At 35.2% G+C, this 22,468-nt stretch overlaps 3 protein-coding genes across 3 annotated transcripts; all 3 read left to right on the plus strand.

Annotated features, from left to right (window-relative positions):
• Positions 1 to 754: 754 nt before the first annotated feature.
• Positions 755 to 1,699, plus strand: LOC148830606 (olfactory receptor 6F1-like). Its single transcript, XM_088919952.1, has one exon. The coding sequence runs from the start codon at positions 755 to 757 to the stop codon at positions 1,697 to 1,699; it is 945 nt and encodes a 314-aa protein (XP_088776078.1).
• Positions 1,700 to 8,288: 6,589 nt separating this feature from the next.
• Positions 8,289 to 9,233, plus strand: LOC148830607 (olfactory receptor 1M1-like). The gene has a single exon (XM_088919953.1). It carries the CDS (start codon positions 8,289 to 8,291, stop codon positions 9,231 to 9,233), a length of 945 nt encoding a protein of 314 aa, XP_088776079.1.
• Positions 9,234 to 17,160: 7,927 nt separating this feature from the next.
• On the plus strand, positions 17,161 to 18,578 carry LOC148830608 (olfactory receptor 2AT4-like). The gene has a single exon (XM_088919955.1). The coding sequence runs from the start codon at positions 17,161 to 17,163 to the stop codon at positions 18,109 to 18,111; it is 951 nt and encodes a 316-aa protein (XP_088776081.1). The 3' UTR covers positions 18,112 to 18,578.
• The last annotated feature ends 3,890 nt before the right edge of the window (positions 18,579 to 22,468 follow it).

A 22,468-nucleotide genomic window follows, 5' to 3' on the forward strand; every position in this document is an offset into this window, starting at 1 on the left:
TTTCATATGTTCATACATCGTATGAAATGTTTTATAGGTTTATTTTCATAGGTGCTTTACAAAAGAATTGTTCAAAGAAAAAAAAAGTTCATTAAGTTATAGCTAAGTTACTTGCAATTCACGTGGGGCTTGTTATGTTATAATCAAACTCTTGTGTATTGACATGGTCTGGTGGTGAACTGCTCCACTATATATACTGCACATACTTATCATCTCTCATGTGTACAACAACAGCAGTGATGGAAGTTTACAGCTGTATACTGAATGCAAAGAATACATGTAAGAACTTGGCAATATATTGTTTCACACCTAGAGATCCATAATTTCTATTCATGTAACAGCACATTCATTTCCACCAAGTTTAGTTCTGCAGGACTACCACATTGACAAAATCTGCAATTTTGAAAATTTAATTTATTATAGTTCTTTGCCTATAATCAAATAATTTGGCCACACTTGACTCGGTTATATTCTAACAATATTTTGTTTTAGTGGATTTTGTTAAATGTGATAAGTTTTTTTGTTTAGCATAAATTAAGATTGAATTTACTCTTCGTATTACTTTAATGTTAACATAAATATCCACTTTTCATTAGTTTAACTAAAATTTATGTTTTGTTTAAAGTTAATTCAAAGTAAGAAGACATTATGTACTGCGAATTGTAGAATTGTATGTAAGTAATGTTTCTGTCCTTGTCCTGTCCTTTATTTTTTTTCCTCACAGGATTTGGGAGTTTCAGCACTGTCGTAGACCATGCCTCTTCAAAATGCCACAGCTGAAGACATAACAGAATTTATTATCATTGGTTTTAATGGGACTCAGCATCCAAAGACTGTTGGATTCATCATTTTGACAATTTACTTCCTAATTTTGCTTGGAAACACCGCTAATATATGCATCATTGCAAGGGACAGGCATCTGCACACACCCATGTACTTTTTTGTGTCCAACCTCGCTGTTGTGGATATCATCCGCAGCACCAGTACCAGCCCAACAATGATCATCATTCTTCTAGCTGACATGACAACCATCTCTTACAAACCGTGTCTGACTCAGATGTTCATTTCCACCTTGGGCGATATGATGGAAGTATTTACCATTACACTAATGGCTTATGATCGTTTGGTTGCAATTTCTAATCCTTTACGGTATCACAGTGTCCTCACAAAGACTCGTATTTCCTTATTAACCATATCATCATGGGTGCTGGCTTCAGCCCTTATTGCTGTTTTTACAGGAATAGCAGACAGACTTCCCTTCTGCCAACCAACCCTTCAGTATGCTTTCTGTGACTATGCTGCTTTGGTCAGTGCAGCCTGTGTCAGTCCTGAAATTCTTCTTCTGTTACCATCTGTGATTTCCTTGGTGGTAATTTTTTGCAGTCTGCTTTTTATTTTGATGTCCTACATCAATATAATCTTTGCTGTTCTTAAAATTTCCTCCTCGGCTGACAGGAAAAAAATGTACAGCACTTGTTTAAGTCACCTGATAGTGGTCGCCTGTGTTTTTGCCCCTCCTTTTATCGGAATTATGTTGAAAAGGACTGGCTTTTCATTAAGACTCTCGGATAGGCACATATTAATTATTGTCTGTACTCCGGGACCCTCTCTTCTTAACCCCTTTGTATACTGTTTCAGAACAAAAGAGATAAGATACCAGCTGTTCAGTGTTTTTAATACTTTTGTTATCAATAAGTAGTGTTTCTTTACTGGTTTCTCTTTATTTTTATTTCATTTATAATCATTATACATACCCACACAAGCCGTTGGTTTATGGTTTTGGCTTTAGTGTTTTCATAAATATTTTTGTATTTAAATTATAGAAAAGTGTTTTAATATGGCTTTTTACCTTAAATTACAAATGTTATATATACAAAAAGTAATAACATTTAAGAAATAGTCAAACTATTCCCAGGGAACAAAAACAACTTAGAATTTAATTCACAGGACAATTTTCACAAATACCATGTAATCACATACTGTACATATAAAACTATACAAAATGATCATGTACAGCATTGTTTTCAAATTACACTTAACAAAAGAAATAATAAGAAGTGAATAAGGTTATCATTTTGGTTTTGCTGTTTGGAATTTTCTTGAGCAAGAAAGCGGATACACTAATATTACCATTTTTTATATTTATCAGGCTGTTATCATAAAATATATCCTATATCATGAAAAATATTTGAAGAGTACAATGTCACATGATGTAGAATAAACAAACAGATTTTTTTTAATTTAAATTAGTATCCCTCATTGTGTAAACAACGTAATGTGACCGCAGTTTTACCAAAAACATTTATATATTTTTTGTGTTAATACAGTATAAGAGTTACATTATTACTGTTAAATTGATTGTCACATTGCATTCCGGTCTCTATAGTTTCTCTTAAAATCTCCTAAATCATTTATCACATACTGTAGACAACAGGTAATAAGATATCACAACCCATATTATTTCCCCATGTAGTGCTGATGTATGCTGGTATATTTCAGTGCCGGATTTCCCATTAGGCATTGTATGTAGGCACAGTCGCTCGACTCACTCCATCAATCACGTGGTTCAGCATTAGAATAGTTTAAAGTGCGTCATGTCAATCAACGTAATTTAATTGACGTTTACCCCTCTTTTTGCACATTTCGGAGTGAAAGTTCCTAGGGCCTAAGAATACCAAAATCCAGCCCTGGTATATTTTTTATATATATATATATTTATACTTTATTTGTTCATATATAGTAAATATGTAGGGTGGTATAATGTATGGTAGCATAACTAATGTGGCCTATTATGTTTCAACCAAAATTTAGTTTTTAAAAATAAATTCAGTTTTCACTTTTGGCTTGTTGAACTAATGAAAATAAAGTGAATAAAGACCTTTATGCTATATCTTAGACGTTATTTCAGGAAAACAATTTCTATCTTGTAAATCCATTTACATTTAGTTCACTTTAATCTTATGTTAATTGTGGGCACAATTATCATTTAAGATTGTGATTTAAAAATAAAAAAAACTTCAAATGACCTCTAGTATTAAACATTTACTGTAATTTATTTTGCAATATATTTTTATTTGTTTTTTCCTTGTTGTATTCTACTGACAGGTCAAGTCCTTAAGAAAATTGGAGTGCCTTAGTTTAATTACTCCAGCACTGTAATTAAACTACATCTGCTACATTACAGTAACTCAGTTTCCTGGTGGTTTACAGTACAAACATTACTTTGTAACCAGGGTGTGCCTTAGATATGAATATCATCTGAAGAAATAGATAATGTGTTAATTGTATTCTTAAGTAATATAATAAATAAATAATATTTAATAAGTCCGAAATAGGAGAATTTCTAAATTGACATAACAGAAAGTAAAATATATTAATCCGTCCATCACACCATGAGTCTGACTCCTCTGGCCTTTGGCTGTAATTTTATTTTCTAAAAAAGCACTGAAATACTATAGCAGCTAAAGCTCCCCAACTGCATGTTTAAAATATTGTAGGTTGTTTGCTATAATCTTTGAAGGGTGCCATGGTAAAAATGACAAATAAATACAAATAGCTGTATCATTAATACAAACATGACAAACATCATTTTGTAACTTTTCTTGTTACTAACCACAAAAACTTGCATAAATAACAGAGAACAACTTAGACTTATGAAGTTTCCTGCCATGGCAAAAGCTGTAATAAGGTATAAGTAAGGAAGAAGAAAACTGCTTTAGTTCTCCAATTTCTTTGTTAATAGAAGTATCAATTGGTAATATTAATTTATTCTTGCATTTATTCTACCAGAAAGTAGGTTTGGTTTGCATTAGTGTTACATAAAATGTAAGTAATTATGTAAAAAATAATATATCTGTACTCTTCCTTCTCCCCACCCTTGATATATCCTACAATTGCAGAGTAGTCTGAGAACTTCTGCAGGCGGCACGACTTTGAGTTATATTTAAAGTCCTCACAGTATAGAGGGTGAAGAGGAACGGAGAAAGAACTTAACCTGAGGAGCCCCTGTGTTATTCACTGCCTGTTCAGACACACAGTTCTGAAGCCTCACAAACTATGGTCTGCCTGTCAGATAGTCGATGATCCATGAAATCATGGTGGCACCCACTTGCATCTCCTTAAAGTTCCTCCCTAGCAATAAGGGCTGGATAATGTTGAAAGCACTGGAGAAGTCGAAAAACATAATCTTAACAGTGTTGCCAGCCTTGTCCAGATGTGAGTAGGCCCTTTGCAGCATGTAGATGATTGCATCTTCCACACCAACATTTGGCTGATAGGCGAACTGTAGGGTGCCCAGTGATGAACTGACCAGGGGTCTCAGGTGGGACAAGACTAGCCTCTCCAGTGTCTTCAAGACATGAGAAGTCAGAGCAACTGGCCTACAGTCATTGAGGACAGAGGGGTGCCCTTTCTTTGGTACCGAGACCATGCATGATGTCTTCCAGAGCACAGGGACTCTCTCCAAGCACAGGCTCAGGTTGAGCAGTTGCTGGAGCACTCCACTCAGTTGATCAGCACAAGCTCTCAAAACTCTGGGACAGACATTATCTGGTCCTGTGGCCTTACCCTGGTAAAGCCTCCTCAATTCCCTCTTCACCTGGTCAGCCATGATGGTCGGCCTGGCCTGGGGTATGGTGCTCATAGCGCTGCCAGTGCTGCAGGTGTTAATGGGGGAGGCGTTGGAGAGTGGCAGCTGCAGGGGGATGGGGGGGTGTGTAGCTGTTGGGGGTTGTAGCTGTAGCCGACCGTGATTGTCAGGGAATGGAGGAGGTGTTGGGCAGTCGCAGCTACGCGGGCTTAGGGAGCACGTGGCTGTGGGGGGATGGGTGGTGAGCCACAGAGGGCCCTGAATCAAACCTGTTAAAGAACTGGTTCAGCTTGTTTGCCATCTCCGCGTTCCCCTGTGTTACACCACCAGCCTGTTTGAGGCCAGTGATCTCTCTCATGCTGCTCCGTACATCCCTCACCCTATTCCTTTGCATCTTGTCCTCTACCTTCCTCCTGTAGGATTCCTTGCTCTCTCTTAACTTCTGCTTTAGTTTCCTCTGTACACACTTAACCTCTTCCCTGTCCCCCTCCTCACAGTCCTCATGGTCGCAGGTTGGCGCTGGACAATAGGCTTGTATAGTGGTGAAGAAAGATGTGAAGACGGGGGTTTGAACTTAATCCTTTCTGTATGTGGTTTAGACTTCTAAGTCACAAGCTGGGGTTTATGGCAGGAAAGGGGGTTAACTGATAAGGATTGCAGATGCAAGCTAGGAACCCCCCTGGGTGTAATCTTAAACTGACCATTTGGCCAGGACATCATAAACTGGCCAAATACCATGAACCCCCCTCTTTACCATCAGACCGAGTGACGTCAGAAACGGAGAAGAAGACACTATATAACCCAAAAGTTTGTACCAGTACGGGGAACAATACTTCGGTTTTGTTGTTTCTTTGCGGGAAACAAGACTTCGGCTTTATTGTTCCTTGCATGCAATAAACTCATCTGTTTTACTTCATCTTGGGATCAAGAACCTTATTCTTTCTGTTACAACAGTGGTAAGCAGGATAAGGTTGTGATCTGATCTGCCGGGGGGGAGGGCTGTGGAACTATATGTGTCTTTAGCATTGGCATATAATAAGTCCAGTGTTTTGTTTTCTCTGGTCAGTCACTTAATAAACTGGTGGAAAGTAGGCAAAGTGGTGGAAATAGAGATGTGATTAAAGTATCCTAAAATAGCCATAAAAGCACTAGGGTGGCTGCGACTGTGTGTATGATGTCACATGCTGCCTCTGTGTTGGCTGTAGGCGGAATGTAAACAATAACAAAGATGGCGCATGTAAACTCCCACAGCAGATAGTATGGACACGGTCTGATGGCAATCAGTTCAATGTCCGGGCTACAGAAGCGCTCCTTAACATGAATATGTCCAGGATTACACCATCTGTTGTTAACAAGCACTGCGAGCCCCCCTCCTTTCATCTTACCGCTCTCTGTGGTGTTTCTGTCCACCCACACTGTCTGAAAGCCCCCGATGGTAACATTCGTGTCCGGAATAAGTTCCTGCAGCCTCGTCTCGGTGAAACACATGATACTGCATTCTCTATACTCCCTCTGACAACCTCACCAATGCTCCCAGCTCATCCATTTTGTTCGCTAAGGACCTCACATTTCCCATAATGATCAAAGGAAGATAGGGTTTAAATCTCCTTCTCTTCACCCTTCGCATAACACCAGCCCTACAGCCTCGGCGTTTCCTCCTCAGCTCCTCCGGAACTGATGGCTTCTCTGATGGTGAGTAGAGCCGGACGCGCTAGTGCGATCAGCTGGTCACGCGTGTAAATTGTGCCTCTGTAGCTATAGGCATTGCAACCCGAAGAAAACAGTGGTCCGAGTAGTAGAAAAAACAAGGAAAAGTATCTCAGCTCCCTAGTATCCATTGTGTTGTGATCGCAAATCTAGTCGCCGGCAAAGATATGAAAGAAAAACACTAACCCCCTAACACTAACTAACTTAAAGAAACAAAAAGACAACAAAAAAGACACAGATCTGCTGTAACAGGCCACTAGCACGGTGCCATCTTGAAGGATCTTGATAACACTTCAATATGAATCAGGGGACATATGTGGAAACTTTGGATCAGTTAGCTACTACTCTAGGTAAGGCCAAATGGTCCCCTTTGGCTTGTAAACAATGTCTTACATTTCTAAGTTATTCCCACGGAGAAGGGATGTTCAATCCTCATTCTGGAGGGTCTATGAGTCTCTCGGTTCTTAGGTGTCTTTGATGCAGCAGCATCAAAGCAGAGCTGAGATAAGATAAATTGGTTGCATTAATCTAATAATGAGCTTATTAAAACCATTAAAGGCTGGGTTGGAATAAAACCATGAAAAACCGCTGACCCTGTGGGAGCAACTGTGTTTTGTCATATATTAGCAAGAGGGGTAAAGGTCAAATCCAAAACTCACAAAATCAACCAAACCAAATGTATGACACAACATAGTTATGTGACATGAATCAAATGATAACAGTTATGAAGGTCAGCATTAGGAAACAAATATAAACATACTATCATTGCAAAACTAGTGGCATGTTATAAAACCAGAGTCTTCACAATTGTTTCAGTATTATAGAATAATAATAATAATAATATTTCTTTGTATGCTCAAGTTCATTCAAACAGGCCTGCAAGTATTTTATAGGATAAGAAAAATATCTTGATGACTGAAAAAATTATGTTTGTACTATAATGGTACATTCCCATGCCAAAGCTGAATAAACTAGTGAACTCAATAAATTGTAAGATGTGTAGGTTTTACAGCATGACATCTTGCACTTGAAAAATATGGAAACAGGTAGCATGAATGTGGTATGAATATACTTATTATAAATAAAAAGATACCAAGATACATCTCAGAAATGGTATCCTATATATTCAGTACTGTATGTAGGGATAAAAGAAGAAAAAATATTTTAACATGAGGTTTTTATTCCACTGAATTGTGTTTTTTTTTATTTATGATTACTACATAAAATATGTTCAGAGCCACTTCCATCAAAAACAATTGTTCAAACATAAAATTTTGAACTGTATGTAACTGTAATCTAATTCTCAAGTTACTAATTATAAGTTACTTGTAGTTCAGGTGGGACATCTTTTAATCACTGAAGACTCTTGTGTACACAACATGCCACATTGGTCAGGTGTTCTACAATAAATGCTTTTCAGCAGCTCTTACATATATACATGTACAGCAACAGAATCAATGTTAGGTCTACAGCTGAATACCGATTGCAGACATATGTGTAAGTATTGTAAGATGCTAAATAGTTTCAGTCTTCATACAGTATTTTATAATTACCTGAACTAAAAGATGACTCAACGAATTCTCTTATCTATACTTGCATAGAAAACAATGCATTACAGCATTGAATGCATTGCATTGTAATTTTGAAAACTGAGATTTTAGTTTTTATTTATACATTAGCAAATTGGAAACATAAAAAAATGCCTCTGCATGGATGCCTAAGATTAGGACAAAATAAAAGACAATGGAGCATTTTAATAATCAGATTAATAATGATATAATATTAGCTGTGATCAGTTTTACCACAACCACATCTGTAAATGTATTGTAAAAACATGTATACTTCTTCACTATTTTATTATATATCATGGTAATTGTGGTTAAAGGAAACAGTGTTTCAAATAGTTCATTTCAAAATCTTTATATTATTTTAATGTTGTCTTTTAATGTAATGTTTACAGAAATATTGAATTACAGGATACTCAATCTGGACCATGTCTCTTAGAAATACCACAGCTGAAGACATAACTGAATTTATTATTGTTGGTTTTAATGGGACTCAACATCCAAAGACTATTGGATTCATCATTTTGACAATTTACTCTCTAATTTTGCTGGGGAACGCCATTAATATATGCATCATTGCATGGGACAGGTGTTTGCACACACCCATGTACTTTTTTATTTCTAACCTTGCTGCTGTGGATATTATCCGCAGCACCAGTACCAGCCCAACAATGATCGTCATTCTTCTAGCCGACATGACAACCATCTCTTACAAACCATGTCTGACTCAAATGTTCACATACTTCTTGAGCAATATGATGGAAGTGTTTACCATTACACTAATGGCCTATGATCGTTTGGTGGCAATATCAAACCCTTTACGATATCACAGTATCCTCACAAAGACCCGTATAATCATGTTGATCGTGGTGTCTTGGGTACTGGCTTGTGCCATTATTGCCAGTTTTACAGGCACAGCAGACAGACTTCCTTACTGTCGCAGGACTGTTCACTCTCTTTTCTGTGACTATCCAGCTTTGATCAGAGCAGCATGTGTCAATCCTGAAGATCACCTTCTGGTGCCATCTGTTATTTCTTCGTTTGTTACGTTTGGCAGTTTCACTTTTATTCTGATGTCCTACCTAAAGATAATCTTTGCCGTGGTTAAAATTTCCTCCCCAGCAGACAGGAAAAAAATGTACAGCACTTGTTTGAGTCACTTGATAGTGGTTGCTTGCGTTTTTGTCCCTCCTTTTGTCGGAGTTATTCTAGCCAGGATAGGCCTGGTGCTAAGTCTTGTGGAACGACATGTATTAGCTATCGTCTGCACTCTGGGTCCCTCTCTTCTCAATCCTTTTGTTTACTGTTTCAGAACAAAGGAGATAAGGAATCAGGTCTTCAGGATATTTAAGAGTGTTGCACCCAGTAAATAAAGTATCATCAGGTTATATTTTATAATTCAATTTGTAAGGTTATAGTGTAACCAAATAATTCTCTTTAAGACATAGAACTTAACTTTTAACCTTTAATTTAAACTCTGCTTATACATTTTCAAAGTAAATTCTAATAATATTAATAATGGAATTTGCATTTATTGTAGTTTATATTTATTCATGAACCTTTTTGTCAGTTTCTTGTTTTAGGTGACTGCTCATAAATTAACAAGGCACACCACTATAATCTGTGTTTTGGTGTGTATGTTAATAGACATAACAGATACTGTACATCTTTACTTGTGTACGTCCTTGAGTTCTTAATTGAAAATAACTCCACTTCCAGATATTTGTTGGATACATTGAAAACATACTGTAAATGTTTTGATTTACAGTACGCACTGGAATTTTGTACTACCTGATTTAAATTGATCATAGGACATCCAGCAAAATTATTTTGGTCATGGTATGTACAGTATTTTCGCTTTAATTTAAGCCATAAACCAGGCTTATACTATATAATCATTCAGAATTATTACAAAATGTTTGTGGGGACATCATAACAGGTGGAATTTAACTCTTTTTCCAGTGGCGACAAAGCGTTAAGATGTATCTGTTGCAATTACCATGTGTAAATGTTTTCAATTAAAAAAATTAACTATTCTAATTATTCATATCTTTTCATTACATGTATAAGCTGCGTGGTTTCTTTCTTCATTTAAAACTGATTTCTGAGTCTTGCAGAAATAAACTAACTTAAAATTTCCTAAGGATGGCTTTCAGCTTCGTAATATTTTAATCATATTTTTCTAGTATTGTTTAGTTTCAAGAAGTGGGTAGCAAAACCCTTGTGTAACTTGTCCTGAATGTTCTCTGGATTGAACTAAAATCTATATATGGACAGCACATAAGAATGGAAAAATATTACTGTTTTCCAATTACATTGTACATACTGTATGAAAATGAATGTGATCGACAGCTGGGACTTGCTGAGTAATAAAATGTTACTAAAACTTGAGATTCTAGTGAGCTTGAACTTTTATATCCATCCATCCATTTTCTAATCACTTTATCCAGTATAGGGATAAGCAACCAATGGGTGCAAGGCAGAATTCACACTGGACAGAATGCACAGGGCAAAATTTATATACTGTACATATGTCAAATCAAATTACTTTTCCCTGAGCAATGATGATATCTTTTGAGAGCTTAGAATTTAGAACAGGTGTAACTTGTAGAACCAGCATCTTAGTTTAGTGGACATTGAGTAGGGAGCCGCATGAGCATGCGCAAGCTACTGTACAAAGGAACGGGTAAAGGTTCATTCCATGCCCAAAGGTAAAGAAGAAAAACACTACTGTACATTTCAGCTGTGGAGCCTTCTGTTGCTTTAGTTTGAAGTACACACTTCAGAACAATGACACTGTTCTGAAAACATGAATACATGACTTATTTCAGAAAATAACTATTAGGCCCTGAAAGAGGCCTCAGGCTGGAAATGAGAGCATTTTTCTCCATTATTAGGAAAATATTCAAGCAAAGCATATGCTTTGTTCTAAATATGTTGTAGCTGGTTAAGTGTTAGGTAAGGGGGTTATTAAAATATTACATAAAATCACTTTTTCCCCCCCATTCCATTGTACCTAAAATTTGGACACATCCTGCTGAAGTATAAAAACAGTGATCTTGTTTTAACCTCATTCTGTGTCTCAAGTGGTCTGTTAGCTCTGTGCTTGATTGCACCAGCTACACTAACAAGCTGACAGATGATAATATCCTCACAGGGGAAACTGGTTCCACCAAGTTCCTTAGGGTCTTGTGTACCTGTGAATCACTCTTACCATTAATTAACAGCTCAATCCTCGGTTTCTCTCTTGAGAATGTGAATGTTTGACAAATGATGTTCTGTCCCTTTCTTTTAGGTGAGTGTGTGCTGTCTCCATTACAGTGGCTAACCTACATACTGTAACTTGGGAATTACCCAAGTCATGACTACAGATGCATACTGTATTATATTATTTGAAAATAATTTTGAAAGATTTTGTAAAGTGACATAGGTTTTAACTTTTACATTAAGGTAGGTTAAAGTCAGACTGGGGAATTGTATAGAAGACTCTTCCTAATAAGCATGTACTGGCTGTAATTCAGAGAGGGGCATTGAGGATATTTTAAATATGGAAACTAGCAATAACACAGCCTATACAAATAACAAGTAATTCACTCTAACAGCAAGATATTTACATGTTTTATTTACTTTACTAAAAAGCAGCAGTTTCCACCTTTAGAAATATAAAGGTTGCAATATGTCCTACATTGTTAAATTAAAGTTTAACAATGTAGGACATATTGTAATAAATAATAAAGTTATTATTAAACATTATTAAAGTTAAACATCTGTTTCCTTTCTCAAAGTGATACAAACCTAAAGATCAGAGGATTAGAAAAACATGACTTGTTAATTTACTGGTAAATGTACACTAAATTATCAATTACAATTATTGCAATAAATTGAATCAAAGGGCAATCAAAGCTGATCAACAAGTGAATTGCATTAATTGAAAATAAATTGTGAATAGCCTTAACTCCAAGGCTATTATACAGTGCATATATTTAGAATGATTATTATTTTTCTGCTGAAAGGCTGTGCTTCAACAAATGATTAAACTTCAGATTCATAATTACTTTTTTTAGATTTAAATAAAACATATAGAAATACCTCACTGGCTAGCCTGATTTTGCACATTGTAAATGTATCTTGTTCCAATTAGTGAAATAGGCCACTGGGGTTAAATGCCACCTGAACGTCTTATTATTAAATTACTAATACAGTACCATTACTTCAGGGCCTTAAAATTCCCAAGTTAATAAGACATATATCTGTTTCTTTCTTATGGGATTTATGAAGTATCTAATGACATTAGCAGCCAAATTAATTGTACTGTACTGAAGACAGTCTTACTGATGGGGGATTTTTCTAGTGTTTCCTGATACTTTAAACATTCATACTTTGTTTTAGAACAAGGTTTATAGCAAACAGGTATAGACGTTTACAGATTCCTTCAAAAACACTGACTGGTATGTTACTGTGTGTACTGCAGTTCTACAGCAGCTACAGAGCAGCCAGGTGTACCATGTAAGGCCTGTGAGAAATGTTTTTGCTTTGATCTCAGTGTCCCTGTATTTACATCGCAAACGCAAATTACATTCTCTGTATTATCCGGATGTTGCGCTGTATTTACAATGAATGAATACAGTAAACTCCCCTAGGCTTTCCACTCTGTAGTACGATAGTCATAATTCAGGGCTGTTACACTCAAGAGGAAAGTTTATAAAATATTAACTTGAGAGAGACTCTAAAATTAATATTATCAAAATTATTCATAATTAAATCTATTTTGTCTGGAGTTTTTGAAGTTATGCATGATTTTCCCAGAGTATAGTACTTCATTTAAAGTGTCTCTCAAAGAGCAGGAGCAGGATATGCTTAAAAATGCATCACACAGGATTTATTCATCTGAGCTAGTACAATTCAGTCCAATTACTGTAATAATATCATGCATTATTATTTTTCTCTCAGTTCTGGAAATCACTGCTTTTTATGCTCAACTGAATCTTAGAAATATTTTCTTTTTCAAAATATTGAACATATCAGGCATGTTATGAAGGTGCACAGAACACAGCAAATATTAATTTTATATAAAGTGAGTTTTATAATAACCCAACACATGCCCATGGCTAATAACAATTTCTAGATTCAAAGCATTTCTTGCATTAACATTAATTAATAATATATTATAAATTAATATATTAATAAATTAATAATTAATTACCTTCAATTCTCTTCTGTAGCCAACTCTCAGGAGAGCTTGTAATGAAATATTTGGGTGCTATATAACCATGTGTTCATATTCAGATTCACTTCATTTCCCTGGCAGTAAATGGCACTCCAAGTACAAGTACAAGTTCAGTAAAGCAATTTCCTAAAGACTTCTACTGTACATATGAAGCATCTATAACTTTGTTATTGTAAAGATGATACAGTTTGGTTCATTCTGCATATTTGTTGTACCTTCTCAATCCTTTAATATTGAGAAATTATATGTTAAATGCAAATTATGAATCTTTATATTAACATATGACCATATTAAATACATTTGAAGTCAGGGAAGGACTTGTTTTGAATTACCCAAGTCATGACTACAGATGCATGCTGTATTATATTATTGAAAATCATTTTGAAAGATTTTGTCAAGTGAACTGCACCTGGTTGTGAGACGACCTCAAATAAAACACATTTCTAACTACTACTGATGCAATTTCAAAAACAGATATCTCCAGCAGCACATTTAATTTTTGTATGAAAAGGCAAACAAATTATTTTGCATTTCAATACATTGCCCTACAGAAATATTTCAGTTTCGTGTGACACCAACTTTAACTGTGTAAAAGGCTCAGTTTCAATATATGCTGTATCTTTTCCTTTCAGGTTCCTTCACCAAAATTTTGCAGAATTCTGGATCATGGAATTTCAAAATTAAACATCTTTTAATCTACATGAGTTGGAGCAGAATAATGCAGTTTCTGACTTTGTTGGGAATTATGACCAATATTTGTATTATTGTCCTTCACAAACCACTCCATACACCCATGTTCTTTTTCATTTGTAATCTGGCAACTACACACATGCTCTATACCACCAGTATTAGTGTAACCATGCTGATTATACTTTTTAGGGAAAGAAAGAAGAGTTTCTTATGGACCATGCATTGCTCAGTTGTTTGTGTTTCATTTAGGAAGTGCTCTGGAGCCCTTAGCTATTGCTCTGATGGCTTTTGATTGATTGTTTGCAATCTCCAACCCCCTGAGGTATCACAGCATCCTCACAAAGACTCGTATAATGTTACCAACAGCAGCTGTCTGGGTAGAAGGCATTGGTGTGTCGGGCTTTTTTACCAGCGTTGTTAATGGACTAACATAGTGTCGCTTAAACACTCACCAGTTTAGTTTTTGTGAATATGCCGCCCTTGTAAGAGCAGCCTGTAAAGATCCTAATAATTACTTCATACTTTCTACCATTGATTTCACCTTTATAATCTTTATAACCTTTCTAAATCAGCAGTGTAGTAAAAATGTGAAGTTAAGGTACCTAATATCCATAACCCAGTGGCCCTTACCATGCATAGTTTTGGTATTTGCTTAATCATTACAACATTAATTATCAATATTTGGATTGGAGCTGGCCAAATCCACAGTGGGTGGGTTAATGAGGGAAGAAGCCAACTTCAGCTCCTCATTGAATGTGAAATTTAAAGCAACAGATCAACTTGCCAGCATATTTCTGGGAAGTTAAAGAAAATTGGAATCCAGAGAAAACTAAGATGGGCACAGTGACATCAGTGACACAGTGATATCTTACTTTCTCGTCTTGAGACTGTGTTTGGAGTTTCTGACACTGCTCTCAAATGGTTCAAGTCTTACCTCACTGATCGCTGTCACTTTGTCTCTCTTAATGGGTATAGGTCTGAAATTGGTCTTGTTAAGTCTGGTGTTCCTCAGGGCTCAATACTGGGCCCCTTGCTCTTCAGCATTTACATGTTTCCACTTTGTCAGCTTTTAAAATCAAATGGCTTCAGCTATCATTTCTACGCTGATGATACTCAAATATACATCCATACCAAACCTGACACTGATGTGGCTGTCTCTATTCTATCTAATTGCATCTCTGACATAAAAACTTGGATGACTCAAAATTTCCTTCATCTTAACTGTGACAAGACTGAAGTCATGCTTATTGGCACCCCCCATCAACTTCGTAAAGCCAATCCTATAACCCTATCTGTAGATGGTTCTGTACTTGAGCTTCAGTCTAAATTAAAAAACCTTGGGGTGATATTCGATTCTGGCTTAACATTCGACCCACATGTGCAGCATATTGTCAAAATATATTTTTTTCACCTCAATATCGCTAGACTACACCCTATGCTATCACTAACTGTGGCTGAAAAGCTGATCAACACATTTGTGTTCTCTCGAATTGACTACTGTAATGCTCTACTCGCTGGGGTATCTAAATCTACTTTGAACAAACTGCAGTATGTCCAAAATTCAGCACCCAGAATCCTGACCAGGTCTAGTGCAAGTGATCACATGTATTATTATACTAACAGCAGTATCTTGATTTCACGTACAGTATATGAGGGTTCTTGAAGGCATTGTTGACAGGCTCACTTGGGCTGTCTGTACAGGCCCTGGTTTATGTACCTGCACTCTCACTGCTGAAGTCTGACAACAGCAAGCTACAAAATGTTAACCCCATTGCTATGCACACATAAAGGGTAAAGCCATTAGGAATGTCTCATATGGAATTTAGAATAAAAAAATAGAAAAAATGTACATTTTATAAATAAATCTTAAGCTTAATGTGTATTAGGAAAGGGCATATTTTGCTATGACTGAGAGATAGCAGCTGCAGAACTGTAGGCTCCAGTAACTACTGTATGTCTCTCCTTGTGTAAGACTGCTGTCCCCTTTCAAAAATATAAAAATATAAAAGATCATTCTTCAGATACTTTTACAATTCTTACAGTAATATCAGCCATCAGATTAGTGTTAACATTCTTTAGGAGATTCAGTTAGAACAAGCATTCTTCAGTACTTACTGTAAATTGAGCTTTATACATTTGGAATTGTTTGCATGTGGGATTCACCAAGTTTAACCATTTATAACATCCCAAACTTTAATAATACATACTTATTAATAATTATGTTATGCAATAATTCTTAACACAAGAAAAACACAATACTGTGTTCATAAAGCAGAATGAAGCTTTCAGTTATCTGAAATTAAATGGTCTCATTTAGCTTCAGTCTTTTTTTCCGTGATTAATAATATTTCAGTGACAAAAATATTATGTTATCAAAAATACAATTTTTAGTGAGGAACCATAGGTATGTATATGTTAATGTTAGAGTGGAAAGTTGTATCAGCATGTGGGATTCAAAAGAACAAGTAAAGGTTAAGTATGCATTGAAAGATAAAAAGAAAAAAGATTCTGGCTGTGGAGCCCCTTTATATGAGTTCACAGCTGAAATATTTAGGTTTTTTTTCTAGTCTTAGCATGGAGTTAGCTTGTTCTGATACATGTAAGATGTATGTTTAATATAACAAATTAACAAGTAAACATAATAATTTAAAAGACATTTCTAATACAATTCTTCTGAAACTTTTATCATCAACTTTTGCACATTTTTCTAAGAGGTGATATCAAATGTGATTTCTAAAAACATGTGATAAAACAATTCTTAATAGCGAGTAGCCATTGATTACTCCAGACTATATTCCCATCTCAACTCAATTAGTTATTCCTGGAATGGCAAACAAATCATTGCTTAGCAACACTCTCTTGTATGTGTTGTAGCGTTGTATCATTCACAATAAATAGCATATGAATGCGCAAAAGGGACACTTCCCCATTTGAATTTTAAATACTCATTTGTAAGTACTGGTATACCTGTTGTGAAAGATAAAAGGTACTGTAGTTTAGTTTAGTTTTTTAACACACAGATGAACTGCTAACATATCTGCATTTGTACAAAGGTATTGAGATTTAGCTTTATGGACAGGTATGTGGATCGTGAAACTGCAACAATGTAACCAATGTCTTGATGTTGTTTCTTTTTAAGTGATTTGTCTTATCGCAAGGGATTTCCAAATACCGAGGCGTATTCTTCATAAATATATGATTTGCATTAAATTAGAACAAAGGCACCTACAGCTGGGTTTTTTGTACGCATATTATGAAAGCACTGAAGTCGTTACAGGATTGGCAATGCATCAGGTATTAACCTATATTCTATTTTGTCCTAGAATTTCAGAAAAAAATTATTTCATTTGAAATTTTACATCTCTGGAACTGTACTCTGCAAAATGACATTTATCAACAATACTGGCCAAAGCATTTCGGAATTTGTCATCACAGGACTCAACAGCATTGAGAATCCGAAACCAGTAGGCTATGTTATCTTGATAATCTATTCTTTAATTCTACTGGCGAACAGCACAAATATATGTATCATTGCACTGGACAAACGTCTACATTCACCAATGTACTTTTTCATTTGCAATCTTGCTTTTGTAGATATATTATACAGCACCAGCATCAGCCCAACACTGATCATGATCCTAATAGCTGATGAGAAGAGAATTTCGACTAAACTCTGCATATCTCAGATGTATGTGAATCACCTTGGAAGCACAATGGTAGCCTTTGCCATTTCACTGATGGCTTATGATCGCTGGGTTGCAATTTCTATCCCTTTGCATTACAGTAGTATCCTTACAAAGAATAAAATCATGATACTAACAGCAGTGTCTTGGATGTTAGGAACTGGTTTTATTGGGATTCTGGCAGGCATTGCTAGCGATCTCCCTTACTGCTATACTTTGTTAAAATATGCTTTTTGTGACTATGGTGCTTTAGTCAGAGCAGCTTGTGTCAATCCTGATGATTACTTTGTTGTAAGTACTATTCTTGTTTTCTTTGTGTTGTTTGCACCCTTTGCTTTTATTATATTCTCTTACTATAAGATCATTTATTCTGTTATGAAAATTTCCTCTAATGCAAACAGAAAAAAAATGTTCAGCACATGTTTTAGTCACCTGATAGTGGCAGCCTGCTTTTATACCCCTCAGTTTGTTGCCATCATTTTAACAAGGGGAGTTTTGGTGCTGACACTTACACAGCGAAATATCTTGTTCATTGGTGCTAATCTGGGTCCTTCTCTTGTCAATCCATTTGTATACTGTCTTAGAACAAAAGAAATCAGAAGGCAAGTGTTCAGGATACCAGTGTTGAAGAATATTGCACCCAGTGATTAACAGTTTGCAGGAAGCATGCAGGTTTTACTAGAGCAAGGAGTTTTAATTTTGCATTCATCAGAAAGTAAATTTTTAAGAAGGAAAAGAATATGTACTGTTTAAGTTCACTATCAAGAAAAGTAGTGACTGAAATTTGCCATGTAATTATTTTACAAAAAAAAGTTCCAAAACCCATAAAATGATGTATTCTGTATTTTATTGGATATACATTTCAAGTCAAAATCTTGTAACATTTCTGTAATGTTGTAATATACCCAACACTTAGTAAGAAAATGTTCTTCATGAATGTGAAATAAATGTAATTGGTTATTGTTGGCCTGAACTTCTTCAGATGTTTTTAAATACAGGATATCCAAATGTTGTGAATGTTCAGTATGAGCAAATTAACATTTCTGTAATATTGCATATACACAACACTCTCTAAGAAAATATTCTTTATGAATATGAAATAAATGTAATTGATTATTGTTGGCCTGACCTTTTTTTTAAATACAGGATATCCAAATGCTGTGCATGTTCAACATGAGCAAATTAATCTAAGATTTTTTAACAAAATACTTCTGAAAATTTATTTTAATCAAATCATTACTGCTGTCCCATACAGTATCACTGAAAAGGTCCATACATTACCAGACCTTTGTAAAGTAGCAGGAGCTGCAAGCCCTGTAGGCACTAAAAGATAAGCAGCCATACATCTGGAGCATGTGGAATTCACCCAAAGCTGAACCCCACTTTAAACAGCCTAACATTTAGTAAAACACATCTGCAATCTTATCACAAGAAAAAAGGACAGTAAACGGGCTCAAAAACAGTATATACAGAGCAAAGAAACTTTCATTTTCCTGAACTAAAATGCCTCATTTCCCTTCATTCTTTTTTTTTCCTTTGTTAATGCTATTTCTGTGAAAAGTTTTAGGTCATCTGCAAATAATAGACTCCCTGTCACAGGAGAGTTTCTTAGATTACTGCGAGTTTCACACTAAAAAATAAAGTTTAATTTCAGAATGAGATGAATGAGTAGGAAAAATACAAGATTTAGGCCATGGAGCCTTTTTAGGTGAGTACACAGCTAAAAAGCTCTGTTTTTTTCTTTCTTTTTACTTTTGTTGTAGAATTAACTTCAGTTTGCTCTGACACAGTATACAGTATGTATGTGTTGTAGGTACATGTACGTACAGTATACAGTACAGTATATGTTTACTTGTTATTCTAGGCAAGATATTTTGAAAAGTTATTTAGCAAAGAAAGTGTTCACTTATAATGGTGAGATTCCCATAACATTTCTTCTAAATCATCTTATCATTACTTTCTACATATGTTAAAAACTTTTGGTTATTAAAATGATTTCTTAAAACAGGTAACTAAACAATAGCGAGTAGCCATTAATTACTTCTGACACTATTCCCATCTTGACTTAATTAGTTATTCCTGAAATGCCAAACAAATCACCGCTTAGCAACTTTCTCTTGTATGTGTTTTAGCATATCTTTATATTCACAATATATAGCACTTGCATGCACACAGTTACACTTCTCCATTTGAATGTGTAACATACAGCTGTAAGTACAGGAACAACTGTTGTGAAAGATAAGGGATAATTTAGTTGTCAACACACAGGTGTGTTGCTAACATACAATACTGTATGTGCATAATGTACAAAGTGACTTAGAATTGCTTTTGTGGACAGGTATTAGGAAGAAGAAAATGCAACAAGTGAAAGAATGTCTTGATGCTTTTTTTAATGATAAAATTAGTTTTTTTTCTATGGATTTTCAAAAATTACAGCAGATTTTTCATAAATATATGGTTTGCATTAAATTAGATTGATATAAAGCTTTACATTCTTTAAGAATAATAGCACCTGCAACTAGGTTTTCTGAAACCAGATTATGGAACTATTGGAGTTATTACAATGATTAGCAATATGTCAAGTATTAACCTATATTTTGTTTTATTCTAGATTTTAAGAAAACTTCTTTATATTTTGAAATTTTACATCACTGGATTTGTACTCTGCAAAATGGCATTTATCAACGATACTGGCCAAAATATTACAGAATTTCTCATCATAGGATTCAACAGTATTGAGCATCCAAAGTTAGTGGGCTACATTATTTTGATCATCTATTGCCTGATCTTACTGGGCAACAGCACAATTATATGTATCATTGCATTGGACAAAAATCTACACTCACCAATGTACTTTTTCATTTGCAATCTTGCTTTTGTGGATATGTTGTACAGCACCAGTGCCAGCCCAACAATGATCATGATCCTAATAGCTGATGAGAAGAGAATTTCGACTAAACTCTGCATATCTCAGATGTATGTGAATCACTTTATGCTTGCAATGGAAGCCTTCTCCATTGCACTTATGGCTTATGATCGCTGGGTTGCAATTTCTAACCCTTTGCGATACAGTAGTATCCTTACAAGGAACAATGTCATGATGCTAACAGCAGCATCTTGGATATTAGCAGCTGCTCTTTTTGGGGTTCTGGAAGGCATTGCTAACAATCTACCTTACTGCTATACTTTTTTGCAATTTGCTTTTTGTGACTATGGTGCTTTAGTCCTAGCAGCTTGTGTCAATCCTGATGATTACTTTGTTGTAAGTACCATAATTCTATTCTTTGTGCTGTTTGCACCCTTTGCTTTCATTTTATTTTCTTATTATAAGATCATTTTTTCTGTAATGAAACTTTCTTCACATACAAACAGGAAAAAAATGTTCAGCACTTGTTTTAGTCACCTGATTGTAGCTTCCTGTTTTTATACCCCTCAGTTTGTAGTTATTGTTTTAACAAGGGGAGCTCTGGAGCTGACACTTACACAGCGAAATACATTGCTCATTGGCGCTAATCTGGCTCCTTCTCTTGTCAATCCTTTTGTATACTGTCTCAGAACAAAAGAAATCAGAAGGCATCTGTTCAGGATACCAGTATGGAAGAGGGTTGCACCCAGTGAATAAAAGTTTTCAAGAAACATGCTGCTTTTACTAGAGCAAGGAGTTTTAATTTTGCATTTATCAGTAAGGAAATGTTTAAAAAGGAAAAGAATATGTACTGTTTAATGTCACTATGAAGAAAAGTAGAGACCAAAATTTGCCATGTAATTATTTTACAAAAATAAGTTCCAAAACCCATAAAATTAAGTTTTCTGCATTTTATGAATATGTATTTCAAGCCACAATCTTGTAACATTTCTGTAATGTTGTAATATACCCAACACTTTGTAAGAAAATGTTCTTCATGAATGTGAAATAAATGTAATTGGTTACTGTTGGCCTGACCTTCTTCAGATGTTTTTAAATACAGGATATCCAAATGTTGTGCATGTTCAGTATGAGCAAATTAATCTCAGATTTTTTATCAAAAAACTTCTAAAAATGTACAGTATTTATATCAAATCATTACTGCTGTCATGTCACTGAATATGTTGATACATTACTGGATCTATGTAATGTACAGTAGCAGGAGCTGCAAGCCCTCTAGGCACTAAAAGATAAGCAGCAATATATGAGGTTTCACAGTACAAACATGTGGAATTCACCCAAAGCTGGACCCCACTTTAAACAGCCCTACATTTAGTAAAGCACATCTGTAATCTTATCACAAGAAAAAAGGATAGTTAATGAGCTCACACACAGTATATACAGTACAAAGAAGCTTTCGTTTTCCCAAATTAAAATGCCTAATTTCCCTTCATTCTTTTTTTTTCCTTTGTTAATGCTATTTCTGTGACAAGTTTTAGGTTATCTGCAAATAATAGACTCCCTGTCACAGGAGAGTTTCTTACATTACTGCGAGTTTCAAACCAAAAAATAAAGTTTAATTTCAGAATGAGATGAATGAGTAGGAAAAATACAAGATTTAGGCCATGGAGCCTTTTTAGGTGAGTACACAGCTAAAAAGCTCTGTTTTTTCTTTCTTTTTACTTTTGTTGTAGAATTAACTTCAGTTTGCTCTGACACAGTATATGTATGTGTTGTAGGTACACGTACGTACACTATACAGTACAGTATACTTGTTATAAGTTAATGAGCTCACACACAGTATATACAGTACAAAGAAGCTTTCATTTTTCCAAACTAAAATGTCTCATTTCCCTTCATTCTTTTTTTATCTTTGTTAATACTAATTTTGTGACAAGTTTTAAGTTATCTGCAAATAATGAACTACCTGTCATTGGAGTGTTTCTTTACAATACTGTGAGATTGAAACCAAAAAGTAAAGTTTAATTTCAGTCTGATATCAGTCTGGAAGGAAACAGTTGGAAAAATGCAAGATTTAGGCCATGGAACGACTTCAGGTCATCTTACAGCCAAAATGTTCTTTTTTTTTCTTTTTTACTCTCA

The sequence above is a fragment of the Atractosteus spatula genome, chromosome 7 (genome assembly GCF_055471065.1).
Source record: "Atractosteus spatula isolate fAtrSpa1 chromosome 7, fAtrSpa1.hap1, whole genome shotgun sequence".
Classification (NCBI taxonomy): Eukaryota; Metazoa; Chordata; class Actinopteri; order Semionotiformes; family Lepisosteidae; genus Atractosteus; species Atractosteus spatula.